The 15,618-nt window shown below is 48.2% G+C and overlaps 1 protein-coding gene across 1 annotated transcript; it reads right to left on the bottom strand.

Moving 5' to 3' along the window:
• Positions 1-12,887: 12,887 nt before the first annotated feature.
• LOC130336275 (uncharacterized) lies at positions 12,888-13,677 on the bottom strand. The gene is made up of 2 exons (XM_056553919.1): positions 13,575-13,677; positions 12,888-13,488 (listed from the first exon to the last, which is right to left on the bottom strand). The coding sequence occupies exons 1-2, from the start codon at positions 13,619-13,621 to the stop codon at positions 12,888-12,890; spliced, it is 648 nt and encodes a 215-aa protein (XP_056409894.1). The 5' UTR covers positions 13,622-13,677.
• Between the last annotated feature and the right edge of the window lie 1,941 nt (positions 13,678-15,618).

Below are 15,618 nucleotides of genomic sequence, written 5' to 3'. Positions count from 1 at the left end.
TAATATGTATGGTGATAATTTTTCTCCTTGTATACTGGCATTATTGTTAATATTGCTATCAATATACCGGATTTTCACATATAGCCTTTTTAAAACATTGCTGCCATTTTTCATTATAAGCAGGGCCGGTGTTATGGCGGGGCAAACCAGGCAATTGCCTAGGGCCCCCATCCCCCAGGGGTCCTGCCGTCTGCTCAGTAGGGGGGGGGGGGGGGGGGGGGGGCAACTGTTTTAAAGTGGCCGCAGCGTTGGCTTCTTGTTAAAGATTAGCAGGGGGGCAACTTTAAAACAGTGATCAGCTCCGGGCCCCGTGCCCGCAGGGGGGCCCCGTCACATTCGGGACATCCCTGTGTCCCGAAAAATCTTTTCAGGCCACAAGGATGCCCCGTTTACTTCATAGCGGCCCCGCGTTAACTTTAAAAACGCTGGGGCCGTTGGGAGGAAGCGCACGCAGTGACGGCACTGACGTCACGTGCGTGCGCCCATAGCAACAGTACAGCAGAGCGCAGCAGTGAGGAGGACGTGCGGGTATGGTAAGTGACCTGCGGTCATCTTCAGTGTTCCGACCGCTGCTCCCGGGATGGCCCATAGGCCATAGCAGTAGATCGTGACCGGGATGGCCCATAGGCCATAGCAGTAGATCGTGATACAGGAGCGGTGGTCGGAATACTCAAGTGGGGCAGTAAACAGGCATACAGCCTCCAGCCATACATTGTATATGGCTGAAGGCTGTATGTCTGTAGGGGAACATTAGTTGCACTATAATTCCACCACATTTGGTGCAGTATAGTTCCCCCACATTAAGTGCAGTCACTTAATGTGGGGATCTATACTGCACCAAATGTGGTGGAATTATAGTGCACCTAATGTGGGGGAACTATACTGCACCTAATGTGGGGAATTATACTGCACCTAATGTGGGGGAACTATACTGCACCTAATGTGGGGGAACTACACTGCACCTAATGTGGGGGAACTACACTGCACCTAATGTGGGGGAACTACACTGCACCTAATGTGGGGGAACTACACTGCACCTAATGTGGGGGAACTACACTGCACCTAATGTGGGGGAACTACACTGCACCTAATGTGGGGGAACTACACTGCACCTAATGTGGGGGAACTACACTGCACCTAATGTGGGGGAACTACACTGCACCTAATGTGGGGGAACTACACTGCACCTAATGTGGGGGAACTACACTGCACCTAATGTGGGGGAACTACACTGCACCTAATGTGGGGGAACTACACTGCACCTAATGTGGGGGAACTACACTGCACCTAATGTGGGGGAACTACACTGCACCTAATGTGGGGGAACTACACTGCACCTAATGTGGGGGAACTACACTGCACCTAATGTGGGGGAACTACACTGCACCTAATGTGGGGGAACTACACTGCACCTAATGTGGGGGAACTACACTGCACCTAATGTGGGGGAACTACACTGCACCTAATGTGGGGGAACTACACTGCACCTAATGTGGGGGAACTACACTGCACCTAATGTGGGGGAACTACACTGCACCTAATGTGGGGGAACTACACTGCACCTAATGTGGGGGAACTACACTGCACCTAATGTGGGGGAACTATACTGCACCTAATGTGGGGAACTATACTGCACCTAATGTGGGGGAACTACTGTATACTGCACCTAATGTGGGGGAACTACTGTATACTGCACCTAATGTGGTGAACTACTGTATACTGCACCTAATGGGGGGAATTATACTGCACCTAATGCGGGGGAATTACTGTATACTGCACCTAATGCGGGGGAACTACTGTATACTGCACCTAATGTGGGGGAACTACTGTATACTGCACCTAATGTGGGGAATTATACTGCACCTAATGTGGGGGAACTACTGTATACTGCACCTAATGTGGGGGAACTTCTGTATACTGCACCTAATGTGGGGAACTACTGTATACTGCACCTAATGTGGGGGGACTACTGTATACTGCACCTAATGTGGGGGGACTACTGTATACTGCACCTAATGTGGGGGGATTACTGTATACTGCACCTAATGTGGGGGGATTACTGTATACTGCACCTAATGTGGGGGGACTACTGTATACTGCACCTAATGTGGGGAACTACTGTATACTGCACCTAATGTGGGGAACTACTGAATACTGCACCTAATTTGGGGGGACTACTGTATACTGCACCTAATGTGGGGGGACTACTGTATACTGCACCTAATGTGGGGGGATTACTGTATACTGCACCTAATGTGGGGGGATTACTGTATACTGCACCTAATGTGGGGGGACTACTGTATACTGCACCTAATGTGGGGAACTACTGTATACTGCACCTAATGTGGGGAACTACTGTATACTGCACCTAATGTGGAGGGACTATACTGCACCTAATGTGGGGAACTATTTTGCACCTAATGTGGGGAACTATACTGCCAACCTAATGTGGGGGAACTATACTGCCAACCTAATGTGGGGGAACTATAGTGCACCTAATGTGGAGAACTATACTGCACCTAATGTCGAGAACTATACTGCACCTAATGTGGAGAGCTATACTGCACCTAATGTGGGGGAACTATACTGCACCTAATGTGGGGGAACTACACTGCACCTAATGTGGGGGAACTACACTGCACCTAATGTGGGGGAACTACACTGCACCTAATGTGGGGGAACTATACTGCACCTAATGTGGGGAACTATACTGCACCTAATGTGGGGGAACTATACTGCACCTAATGTGGGGAACTATACTGCACCTAATGTGGGGAACTATACTGCACCTAATGTGGGGGAACTACACTGCACCTAATGTGGGGGAACTACTGTATACTGCACCTAACGTGGGAGAACTACTGTATACTGCACCTAATGTGGGGAACTACTGTATACTGCACCTAATGGGGGGAATTATACTGCACCTAATGCGGGGGAACTACTGTATACTGCAACTAATGTGGGGGAACTACTGTATACTGCACCTAATGTGGGGGAACTACTGTATACTGCACCTAATGTGGGGAATTATACTGCACCTCATGTGGGGGAACTACTGTATACTGCACCTAATGTGGGGAATTATACTGCACCTAATGTGGGGAACTATACTGACAACCTAATGTGGGGGAACTATACTGCCAACCTAATGTGGGGGAACTATACTGCCAACCTAATGTGGGGGAACTATACTGCCAACCTAATGTGGGGGAACTATACTGCACCTAATGTGGAGAACTATACTGCACCTAATGTGGAGAACTATACTGCACCTAATGTGGAGAGCTATACTGCACCTAATGTGGAGAGCTATACTGCACCTAATGTGGAGAGCTATACTGCTCCTAATGTGGGGGACTATACTGCACCAATGTGTGGGACTATACTGCACCTAATGTGGGGAACTATACTGCACCTAATGTGGGGGACTATCAGGGCCGTTTGAAGGAATTTGGGGGCCCCAAGCAAAATGGACATGGAGGCCCCCCCCTCCATAGTAACGCCGACCCTTGAATTCTGGGAGCGCAACGTGAGCGAACGTCAATACGACGCACATTAGGTGCAGCAGTGTTCCCCCTACATTAGGTGCAGCAGAGATCCCCCACATTAGGTAGGCAGTCTTCCCCCCACATTAGGTAGGCAGTGTTCCCCCCACATTAGGTGCAGCAGTGTTCCCTACCCATACCCGCTGTCCAGACCCCCCCCCTCCCGGGCCATTTTTTTGGTGGGGGTTTGACTGCTGAGACCCCCACCGATCACCTCGGTTAAAATGGTTCTCCAGCTGTTGGAAAGCTAAAACTCCCATCATTCTGGAGAGCCTCTGGCAATGGGAGTTGTAGTTTTGTAACAGCTGAAGAGCCACAGATTGGACACAGTTTTACCCATCATCACTGCAGAACTTACAAGTGACTACAGCTCTGATGGGACAGTCAGGAGAATACACAATGATAGTGACCTGAGTGACGTCTTCTGACTTGAGTGATATCTTCTCTGTTATCTTTTCTTCTTCATCTGGTCCAGAGACCAGGTCTTCCTCCAGCTCCATCTTCTCTGCAGAGTCTGACATCCAGGCATCATTGGCTCCTCACTGTCAGCAGATCCTCATCCTCTGCATGAAGACAGTAATCATTATAACCTTGCCAGAAAGTGTACTCTAAATAATATACTGCCCCACACTGTACCCTGAAGATAATGCTGCCTCACACTGTACCTTGAATATAATACTGCCACACACTGTACCCTGAATATAATGCTGCCTCACACTGTACCTTGAATATAATACTGCCACACACTGTACCCTGAATATAATGCTGCCACACACTGTACCCTGACTATAATGCTGCCACACACTGTACCCTGAATATAATGCTGCTCCACACTGTATCCACTGAATATAATGCTTCCACACACTGTACCCTGAAAATAATACTGCCACACACTGTACCCTGAAAATAATACTGCCACACACTGTACCCTGAAAATAATACTGCCACACACTGTACCCTGAATATAATGCTTCCACACACTGTACCCCTGAATATAATACTGCCACACACTGTACCCCTGAATATAATGCTGCCACACACTGTACCCTGAATATAATGCTGCTCCACACTGCATCCACTGAATACAATACTGCCACACATGCATACACATCATATATACATATACCTCTCCTCTTTATTACTATAACTCCCCCCCCCCCACCTCTCCTCATCACTATTATAACCGGGGGGGGGGGGGGATGAGGAGAGGTGCAGGGGGGGCACCTCTCATGACCCCCATAACACCCCCCTGCATCTCTCATGATCCCCATAACACCCCTCCTGCATCTCTCATGACCCCCATAACACCCCTCCTGCATCTCTCATGATCCCCATAACACCCCTCCTGCATCTCTCATGATCCCCATAACACCCTCCTGCATCTCTCATGACCCCTATAACACCCCTCCTGCATCTCTCATGATCCCCATAACACCCCTCCTGCATCTCTCATGATCCCCATAACACCCCTCCTGCATCTCTCATGACCCCCATAACACCCCCTGCATCTCTCATGACCCCCATAACACCCCCCCTTCATCTCTCATGACCCCATAACACCCTCCTGCATCTCTCACGATCCCCATAACACCTCTCCTGCATCTCTCACGACCCCCATAACACCCCCTGCATCTCTCACGATCCCCATAACACCCCCTTGCATCTCTCACGATCCCCATAACACCCCGTCTGCATCTCTCATGACCCCCATAACACCCCTCCTGCATCTCTCATGACCCCCATAACACTCCACTGCATCTCTCATGATCCCCATAACACCCCCCTGCATCTCTCATGACCCCCATAACACCCCACTGCATCTCTCATGACCCCCATAACACCTCTCCTGCATCTCTCATGACCCCCATAACACCCCCCTGCATCTCTCATGATCCCCATAACACCCCCCTGCATCTCTCATGACCCCCATAACACCCCCCTGCATCTCTCATGACCCCCATAACACCCCCCTGCATCTCTCATGACCCCCATAACACCCCTCCTGCATCTCTCATGACCCCCATAACACCCCTCCTGCATCTCTCATGACCCCATAACACCCCCCCTGCATCTCTCACGACCCCCATAACACCCCTCCTGCATCTCTCACGACCCCCATAACACCCCTCCTGCATCTCTCACGATCCCCATAACACCCCCCCTGCATCTCTCATGACCCCCATAACACCCCCCTGCATCTCTCATGACCCCCATAACACCCCACTGCATCTCTCATGACCCCCATAACACCTCTCCTGCATCTCTCATGACCCCCATAACACCCCCCTGCATCTCTCATGATCCCCATAACACACCTCCTGCATCTCTCATGACCCCCATAACACTCCCTATATCTATCATGACCCCCATAACACCCCTCCTGCATCTCTCATGACCCCCATAACACCACCCCTGCATCTCTCATGACCCCCATAACACCCCACTGCATCTCTCATGACCCCATAACACCCCTCCTGCATCTCTCATGACCCCCATAACACCCCCCCTGCATCTCTCATGATCCCCATAACACCCCCTGCATCTCTCATGACCCCCATAACACCCCTCCTGCATCTCTCATGACCCCCATAACACCCTCCTGCATCTCTCATAACCCCCATAACACCCCACTGCATCTCTCATGACCCCCATGACCCCCCCCCCCCCACACACACACACACACAAACACCTCTCATCACCATTGCAGTCCCCTGACAACCATACAATCCCCCGGGCCCCCCGCGCCAGTTTACTTACCCTGCCGGGGATCGTTGCAGAGGCGGGAGTCTGCTGCTGCTCCTGTCACTGCACGGAGGATGCTGGAGGTTCCCGCGGGGACGCAAGCAGGGACAGGTCAGGTGATTGGCGTAGACGTGCGTGCCTGCGCGGGGCACGTGACGTCTCTACTCCAATCATCCCCTGACCTGTCCGGTGCCGGCCCTGCTTTGTTTCTTAAGGGGCCCGCGCCCCTCAAAAATGTAATTTTGGTGAAATGTGCGGGCCCCCCGAAGTGTCCCGTCGCTACAGGACGGGCAAGCACCGGCTCTGCTCGGGGCCCCCCAGCCAGCTCGGGGCCCCAAGCAATTGCTTGGTTTGCCGGTCCGGTAGCGACGGGCCTGGGGACTATACTGCACCAATGTGTGGGACTATACTGCACCTAATGTGGGGAACTATACTGCACCTAATGTGGGGGAACTATACTGCACCTAATGTGGGGGAACTATACTGCACCTAATGTGGGGAACTATACTGCACCTAATGTGGGGAACTATACTGCACCTTATGTGGGGAACTATACTGCACCTAATGTGGGGAACTATACTGCACCTAATGTGGGGAACTATACTGCACCTAATGTGGGGGAACTATACTGCACCTAATGTGGGGGAACTATACTGCACCTAATGTGGGGGAACTATACTGCACCTAATGTGGGGAGAACTATACTGCACCTAATGTGGGGGAACTATACTGCACCTAATGTGGGGAACTATACTGCACCTAATGTGGGGAACTATACTGCACCTAATGTGGGGAGAACTATACTGCACCTAATGTGGGGGAACTATACTGCACCTAATGTGGGGGAACTATACTGCACCTAATGTGGGGAGAACTATACTGCACCTAATGTGGGGAGAACTATACTGCACCTAATGTGGGGAGAACTATACTGCACCTAATGTGGAGGGAACTATACTGCACCTAATGTGGGGAACTATACTGCACCTAATGTGGGGAACTATACTGCACCTAATGTGGGGAGAACTATACTGCACCTAATGTGGGGGAATTATACTGCACCTAATGTGGGGGAACTATACTGCACCTAATGTGGGGAGAACTATACTGCACCTAATGTGGGGAGAACTATACTGCACCTAATGTGGAGGGAACTATACTGCACCTAATGTGGAGGGAACTATACTGCACCTAATGTGGGGAACTATACTGCACCTAATGTGGGGAACTATACTGCACCTAATGTGGGGGAACTATACTGCACCTAATGTGGGGGAACTATACTGCACCTAATGTGGAGGGAACTATACTGCACCTAATGTGGGGGAACTATACTGCACCTAATGTGGAGGGAACTATACTGCACCTAATGTGGGGAACTATACTGCACCAATGTGGGGAGAACTATACTGCACCTAATGTGGGGGATCTATACTGCACCTAATGTGGGGAACTATACTGCACCTAATGTGGGGGACTATACTGCACCTAATGTGGGGAGAACTATACTGCACCTAATGTGGAGGGAACTATACTGCACCTAATGTGGGGAACTATACTGCACCAATGTGTGGGACTATACTGCACCTAATGTGGGGAACTATACTGCACCAATGTGGGGAGAACTATACTGCACCTAATGTGGGGGATCTATACTGCACCTAATGTGGGGGAACTATACTGCACCTAATGTGGGGAGAACTATACTGCACCTAATGTGGAGGGAACTATACTGCACCTAATGTGGGGAGAACTATACTGCACCTAATGTGGGGAACTATACTGCACCTAATGTGGGGGAACTATACTGCACCTAATGTGGGGAGAACTATACTGCACCTAATGTGGGGAGAACTATACTGCACCAATGTGTGGGACTACACTGCACCTAATGTGGGGGAACTATACTGCACCTAATGTGGGGAGAACTATACTGCACCTAATGTGGGGAGAACTATACTGCACCTAATGTGGAGGGAACTATACTGCACCTAATATGGGGAGAACTATACTGCACCTAATGTGGGGGAACTATACTGCACCTAATGTGAGGAACTATACTGCACCTAATGTGGGGGAACTATACTGCACCTAATGAGGGGGGGATTATATACTGCACCTAATGTGGGGGAACTATACTGCCAACCTAATGTGGGGAGCTATACTGCACCTAATGTGGAGGGAACTGTACTGCACCTAATGTGGAGAGCTATACTGTACCTAATGTGGGGAACTATACTGCACCTAATGTGGGGGCACTATACTGCACCTAATGAGGGGGGGGGGACTATATACTGCACCTAATGTGGGGGAACTATACTGTCAACCTAATGTGGGGAGCTATACTGTACCTAATGAGGGGGGGGGAGGACTATATATTGCACCTAATGTGGGGGAACTATACTGCCAACCTAATGTGGGGATCTATACTGCACCTAATGTGGAGGGAACTGTACTGCACCTAATGTGGAGAGCTATACTGCAACTAATGTGGAGAACTATACTGCACCTAATGTGGAGAACTATACTGCACCTAATGTGGGGAGAACTATACTGCACCTAATGTGGGGAGAACTATACTGCACCTAATGTGGGGAGAACTATACTGCACCTAATGTGGGGAGAACTATACTGCACCTAATGTGGGGGACTATACTGCACCTAATGTGGGGAGAACTATACTGCACCTAATGTGGGGGAACTATACTGTACCTAATATGGGGAGAACTATACTGCACCTGAAGTGGGGGAACTATACAGCCAACCTAATGTGGGGGAACTATACTGCACCTAATGTGGGGGACTGTACTGCACCCAATGTGGGGGACTATACTGCACCTAATGTGGGGAGAACTATACTGCACCTAATGTGAAGAGCTATACTGCACCTAATGTGGGGGAACTATACTGCACCTAATGTGGGGAACTACACTGCACCTAATGTGGGGGAACTATACTGCACCTAATGAGGGGGGACTATATACTGCACCTAATGTGGGGGAACTATACTGCCAACCTAATGTGGGGAGCTATACTGCACCTAATGTGGAGGGAACTGTACTGCACCTAATGTGGAGAGCTATACTGTACCTAATGTGGTGAACTATACTGCATCTAATGTGCGGGAACTATACTGCACCTAATGAGGGGGGGGGGGTGGGGATTATATACTGCACCTAATGTGGGGGAACTATAATGCCAGCCTAATGTGGAGAGCTATACTGCACCTAATGTGCAGGGAACTGTACTGCACCTAATGTGGAGAGCTATACTGTACCTAATGTGGGGAACTATACTGCACCTAATGTGGGGGCACTATACTGCACCTAATGAGGGGGGGGGACTATATACTGCACCTAATGTGGGGGAACTATACTGTCAACCTAATGTGGGGAGCTATACTGTACCTAATGAGGGGGGGGGGGGAGGACTATATATTGCACCTAATGTGGGGGAACTATACTACCAACCTAATGTGGGGATCTATACTGCACCTAATGTGGAGGGAACTGTACTGCACCTAATGTGGAGAGCTATACTGCAACTAATGTGGAGAACTATACTGCACCTAATGTGGAGAACTATACTGCACCTAATGTGGGGAGAACTATACTGCACCTAATGTGGGGAGAACTATACTGCACCTAATGTGGGGAGAACTATACTGCACCTAATGTGGGGAGAACTATACTGCACCTAATGTGGGGGACTATACTGCACCTAATGTGGGGAGAACTATACTGCACCTAATGTGGGGGAACTATACTGTACCTAATATGGGGAGAACTATACTGCACCTGAAGTGGGGGAACTATACAGCCAACCTAATGTGGGGGAACTATACTGCACCTAATGTGGGGGACTGTACTGCACCCAATGTGGGGGACTATACTGCACCTAATGTGGGGAGAACTATACTGCAACTAATGTGAAGAGCTATACTGCACCTAATGTGGGGGAACTATACTGCACCTAATGTGGGGAACTATACTGCACCTAATGTGGGGAACTACACTGCACCTAACGTGGGGGAACTATACTGCACCTAATGAGGGGGGACTATATACTGCACCTAATGTGGGGGAACTATACTGCCAACCTAATGTGGGGAGCTATACTGCACCTAATGTGGAGGGAACTGTACTGCACCTAATGTGGAGAGCTATACTGTACCTAATGTGGTGAACTATACTGCATCTAATGTGCGGGAACTATACTGCACCTAATGAGGGGGGGGGATTATATACTGCACCTAATGTGGGGGAACTATAATGCCAGCCTAATGTGGAGAGCTATACTGCACCTAATGTGCAGGGAACTGTACTGCACCTAATGTGGAGAGCTATACTGCACCTAATGTGGAGAGCTATACTGCACCTAGTGTGGGGAGAACTATACTGCACCTAATGTGGGGAGAACTATACTGCACCTAATGTGGGGAGAACTATACTGCACCTAATGTGGGGAGAACTATACTGCACCTAATGTGGGGAGAACTATACTGCACCTAATGTGGGGAGAACTATACTGCACCTAATGTGGGGAGAACTATACTGCACCTAATGTGGGGGAACTATACTGTATCTAATGTGGGGAGAACTATACTGCACGTGAAGTGGGGGAACTATACTGCACCTAATGTGGGGAGAACTATACTGCACCTAATGTGGGGAACTATACTGCACTTAATGTGGGGAACTATACTGCACCTAATGTGGAGAGCTATACTGCACCTAATGTGGGGAGAACTATACTGCACCTAATGTGGGGGAACTATACTGCACCTAATGTGGGGAGAACTATACTGCACCTAATGTGGGGAGAACTATACTGCACCTAATGTGGGGAGAACTATACTGCACCTAATGTGGCGGACTATACTGCACCTAATGTGGGGGAACTATACTGTACCTAATGTGGTTAGAACTATACTGCACCTAAAGTGGGGGAACTATACAGCACCTGAAGTGGGGGAACTATACTGCACCTTATGTGGGGGACTATACTGCACCTAATGTGGGGGACTATACTGCACCTAATGTGGGGGACTATACTGCACCTAATGTGGGGGACTATACTGCACCTAATGTGGGGGAACTATACTGTACCTAATGTGGGGAGAACTATACTGCACCTGAAGTGGGGGAACTATACTGCACCTAATGTGGGGAGAACTATACTGCACCTAATGAGGGGGACTATACTGCACCTAATGTGGGGGAACTATACTGCACCTAATGTGGGGGAACTATACTGCACACCTAATGTGGGGGAGCTATACTCTTTACCTAATGTGGGGGGAACTATACAAAAATATAAAATTGTACTATTTTGATCCCTATAACTCTTATTTTTCTGTATATGGGGATGTGAGGGTCATTTTTTGCGCTGTGATTTGTAGTTTTTATCGGTACCATTTTTGTTTTGATGGGACTTTTCAATAGCTTTTTAGATATTTTTTTTATAGTATTTGAAGTGACCAAAATTGTTCAAATCTAGTTAGTGCACTACTATGACTTTTGGGGCCCCACTTTTGATTTTGCCTAAGGCCACGCTAAGCCTAAAACCGGCCCTGATTATAAGGGAGTGTTGTGCCATTTTACTTTTTGAATTTGTGGTGGACTATGATCAGGTCTTGGTCGCTGACACCACTTTATTGAAAAATTTGGCAAAGTACTGGTGTATTCCTTCTGTGATATATATATATATATGTATAGCCACGCAAAGTGATACGCCTGTGCTCGGTGGCTGTTTGCCGGCACAATGACACAATGCTGTGGGGCTGGTATACAGTAATTTCCAGGGCTGGATTTCATCCCCAGTCCGGCCCTGTCCCAAGGATAGGGGATAAGTTTCAGATTGCGGGGGTCCGACCGCTGGGGGGCCCCGTGATCTCCTGTACGGGGCCCTGGCTCGCTGGCCAGATAGCGCAGGTTGACCGCCAGATGAAGGGGCAGCCGACACGCCCCCTCAAAAAAAGCGCTATAGCAGAGCCAGAAATTGCCAAAGGCAGCGCTGCATCAGTCCCCCAAAAAATGTGAGTTCCTGGATTTAAATATCTATATTCAGGATGGCTGTTCGCATACTGCCAACTATTTTAAGGAGGTGAATGCAAACAGATACCTCGACTTTAACAGTTGCCATCTTAAATAATGGAAGAAGAACATTCCATTCGGTCAAATGAAAAGAATCCGAAGGAATTGTTCTTCCACACAAAAATACCTACAACAACTAGAGAACCTGGAGGATCGTTTTAAACAAAAAGGGTATCCCAAACCCCTTATACAAGGAGCACGCCAGAGAGTGGACGAATTAGAACAAAGTGCTTGCTTGAAAAATAATAAACAGGGTAATGCAGAGGGGGGTTATAATGATGAATTTGATTCTGTTTTTCTAACTAGGTATTACACTTCACACACCAATATTTTTTTATAATTTTTTTTTATTTTTTTTTTGTATAGGTAATATCACCAGCTCATATTATTGTGTCATGATTACTGGCACCATATGTAGTCCCCCAGTTATTCTTCTTTAGATGTTTTCCGTGTCCTGTGCAGTATCTCTCCCAGAAGTCCACTTGATGGCCCCCGTGGTGGTCTACACCCCGAAGTCATCAATTTTTACTCTAAGAGAGAGTGTGCAGCTGTTTCTGGAGACGGTCAACAATAACCTCTGCATGGTGGAATAATAGGTCACGATGTTTATCAGGATCAGTAGAAGCATCACCCACTCGATGATTATGATGGGGATTTCACGGATCTCGTCCCAGTCTTCATCATTATGGAATAATTCCTTTAATGTTTCATATCCAAAATAGAAAACTACACAGACAAAAGTCAGGCCACAGCAGGTGCATCTACTATGGTGGATGACTTTTTTTGCTCCTGGTAATTTATACATCTGGATGGACTGCCCAAGGTAGTATAAGGCTTCACATGTAATGGAAATTATCGTGCTGACAAAGTGTATCCTGGGATATTCTTCGGGGGATAATATATGCATAACAGCTGTGGAAAAACAGGAGGCCCACACAATGGCCAGCAGGATCCTCTGGATCAGGACCTGATGACCCCTGAACTCTTCAGTATGCATAACCATATACTTATAAATAAGAAAGGTTAGTACCAAAGTGCCAATGGACGTCCCTATAAATCCAATTCTGAATAATATGCTTTCGGGAAAGACATTTCCCACGTCACTGTGAAGGAAAAGAAACCAATGTTATTATGGATATTTCCTCACTCCCAACCCATGAAATAAGAATCATTTGCTTGTTTATCTTACCTGATGCTCATCAGTGGCGAGGCTGCATGGCCGAGGACGACCGTCATGATGTAGCTGGTGGCAAGCCAGGCCGCACACCAAAACGCCAACAGGAGGGGGACGAACCCCAGTCCTTTTAGCTCCATTTCAGACAAGTAGAAAAAGAAGACGCTAATCTCACTATTCTCACTAATCGCACTGGAACAGACTGAAGGCTCGGGCGGCTGTCAGTGGGATGTCAGGCCTCCAGCTGTCTATGACATCACATGTGACATGTCAGAATGACTGCTTGTTTCTTTGAGCTGCCATGATTTAGTATCTGCTATAGACAGAACCTGATGTTTTTACTATGGACCTTACAGACCTCAGAACCCAAGTAATTAGTGCAGGGGCTCCATTTTGATCATCTCATATTTCACATTATTTGAGTTCCAGGGCTCAGATACATTTGCACCCTCTATAGCAGTGGTCTTCAAGCTGTGAACCCCCAACCGCTGCAGAACCACAACTCCCAGCATGCCCAGACAGCAACTTTGCATAAGGAAATAGTCTAATTAAACTTTTCTTATATATAGAATCCCTGAAATCTCCAATCTCTCCTTTTATTGGTTTATGATCTGTGTTACTTATTTGTAAAAAACAATGTTTGTGATTGTCTTCCCCCCACACACTTATGGGCTATCTCTTCAAACGACTTTATTTGACCTAAAGCGTATAATTGATTTACATAAATAAGCCCCTTTTCATCCAAAAGAGTGAATCTTTAATTTTAAGGAACTCTTTAAGTGCTTTATTCGACCATAATGAAGTAAAGTCAAAACTCCATGTGATTTAAAAAATAAATTTAAGTTCCCCCCATACTTAATTATCTAGATATGCATGGGTGTAGTGAGTATCCCAGCTTCCAAAATCTCAAAAATATCCTTCATTTTTCAGAGGCTTTTTCAAAAATGAAAGAAGCGATCTGATTGGTTGCTATGGGCAACTCAGAAACTTTTCCTCTGGGCAGGTTTTGATAAATCTCCCTCTATGGGGGAGATTCATTAAGACCAGTGTAGAGGAAGAGTTGTGCAGTTGCCCATAGCAACCAGATTGCTTCTTTCATTTTTCACAATGCCTTTGCAAAATGAAAGAAGCGATCTGATTGGTTGCTATGGGCAACTCAGCAGCTTTCCCCATAGACCACAATGGGCCTACTGGTTTCAATGGGCAAAAAATCAGAGTTAATGCACTAGACACAGTTCTCTATACCATTAACCCCTTCCCGACCTATGACATACCTGTACGTCATGGGTGGCAAGGTGTTCCCGACCCATGACATACAGGTACGTCATGAACATTTTTGCCGCTACTCGCGGCATCCCGCAGCGCCCGGTAAGATGGTGGCTATCACTGATAGCCAGCCATCTTACCATGCGACCACGGGGGGTTTCATCCCCCCCCCACCCCCCCCCAGCGATCGCTGCTATCAGCTGGTCAACTCTGACTAGCTAATAGCAGCGTTTCGCTATCAGAATATTTAGCAGCGCGGTGTGTAAGTCCCGATCACGGGGATCGGGACACACACCGCTCTGCTAAGTGTCCCTTACCCATCCCCCGGCATCACTTACCCGACCATGCGGTGTCCCGAGTGGTCCCGTTGCGAGCGACGTCCTCCAGGCGGTCCCGGCGGCGCTGCGTCCCGGAGGTGAGTTTCCGGCAGCAGTGCGGCATCTTCATTGGCAGCAGTGAGATCGCCGTAAAGCGATCTCACTGCTGCCTCTGGGAGTTTCAAAACGGCAACTCCCAGCATGCCCAGACAGCCTTTGGCTTTCTGGGCATGCTGGGAGTTGTAGTTTTGTAACATCTGGAGGTCCACAGTTTGGAGACCACTGTATAATGGTCTCCAATCTGTGCTGTTCCAGATGTTGCAAAACTACAACTCCCAGCATGCTCAGTCTGTTCAGGCATGCTGGGAGTTGTAGTTCTCTAACATCTGGAAGAGCATAGATTGGAGACCATTATACAGTGGTCTCCAAACTGTGGACCTCCAGATATTGCAAAACTACAACTCCCAGCATGCCCA

This window comes from Hyla sarda, unplaced genomic scaffold, assembly GCF_029499605.1.
Source record: "Hyla sarda isolate aHylSar1 unplaced genomic scaffold, aHylSar1.hap1 scaffold_475, whole genome shotgun sequence".
NCBI classification, from domain to species: Eukaryota; Metazoa; Chordata; class Amphibia; order Anura; family Hylidae; genus Hyla; species Hyla sarda.
The sequence above is the reverse complement of the archived record's forward strand: the minus strand, read 5'-3'. Positions and strand labels throughout refer to the sequence as shown.

Bases quoted from the DNA above. Each gene is read 5' to 3' on its own strand.
- LOC130336275 (XM_056553919.1), bottom strand. From the start codon at position 13,621: ATGACGGTCGTCCTCGGCCATGCAGCCTCGCCACTGATGAGCATCAG. The intron at 13,489-13,574 runs GTAAGATAAACA...TTTCCTTCACAG, and splicing joins TCGCCACTGATGAGCATCAG to TGACGTGGGAAATGTCTTTC.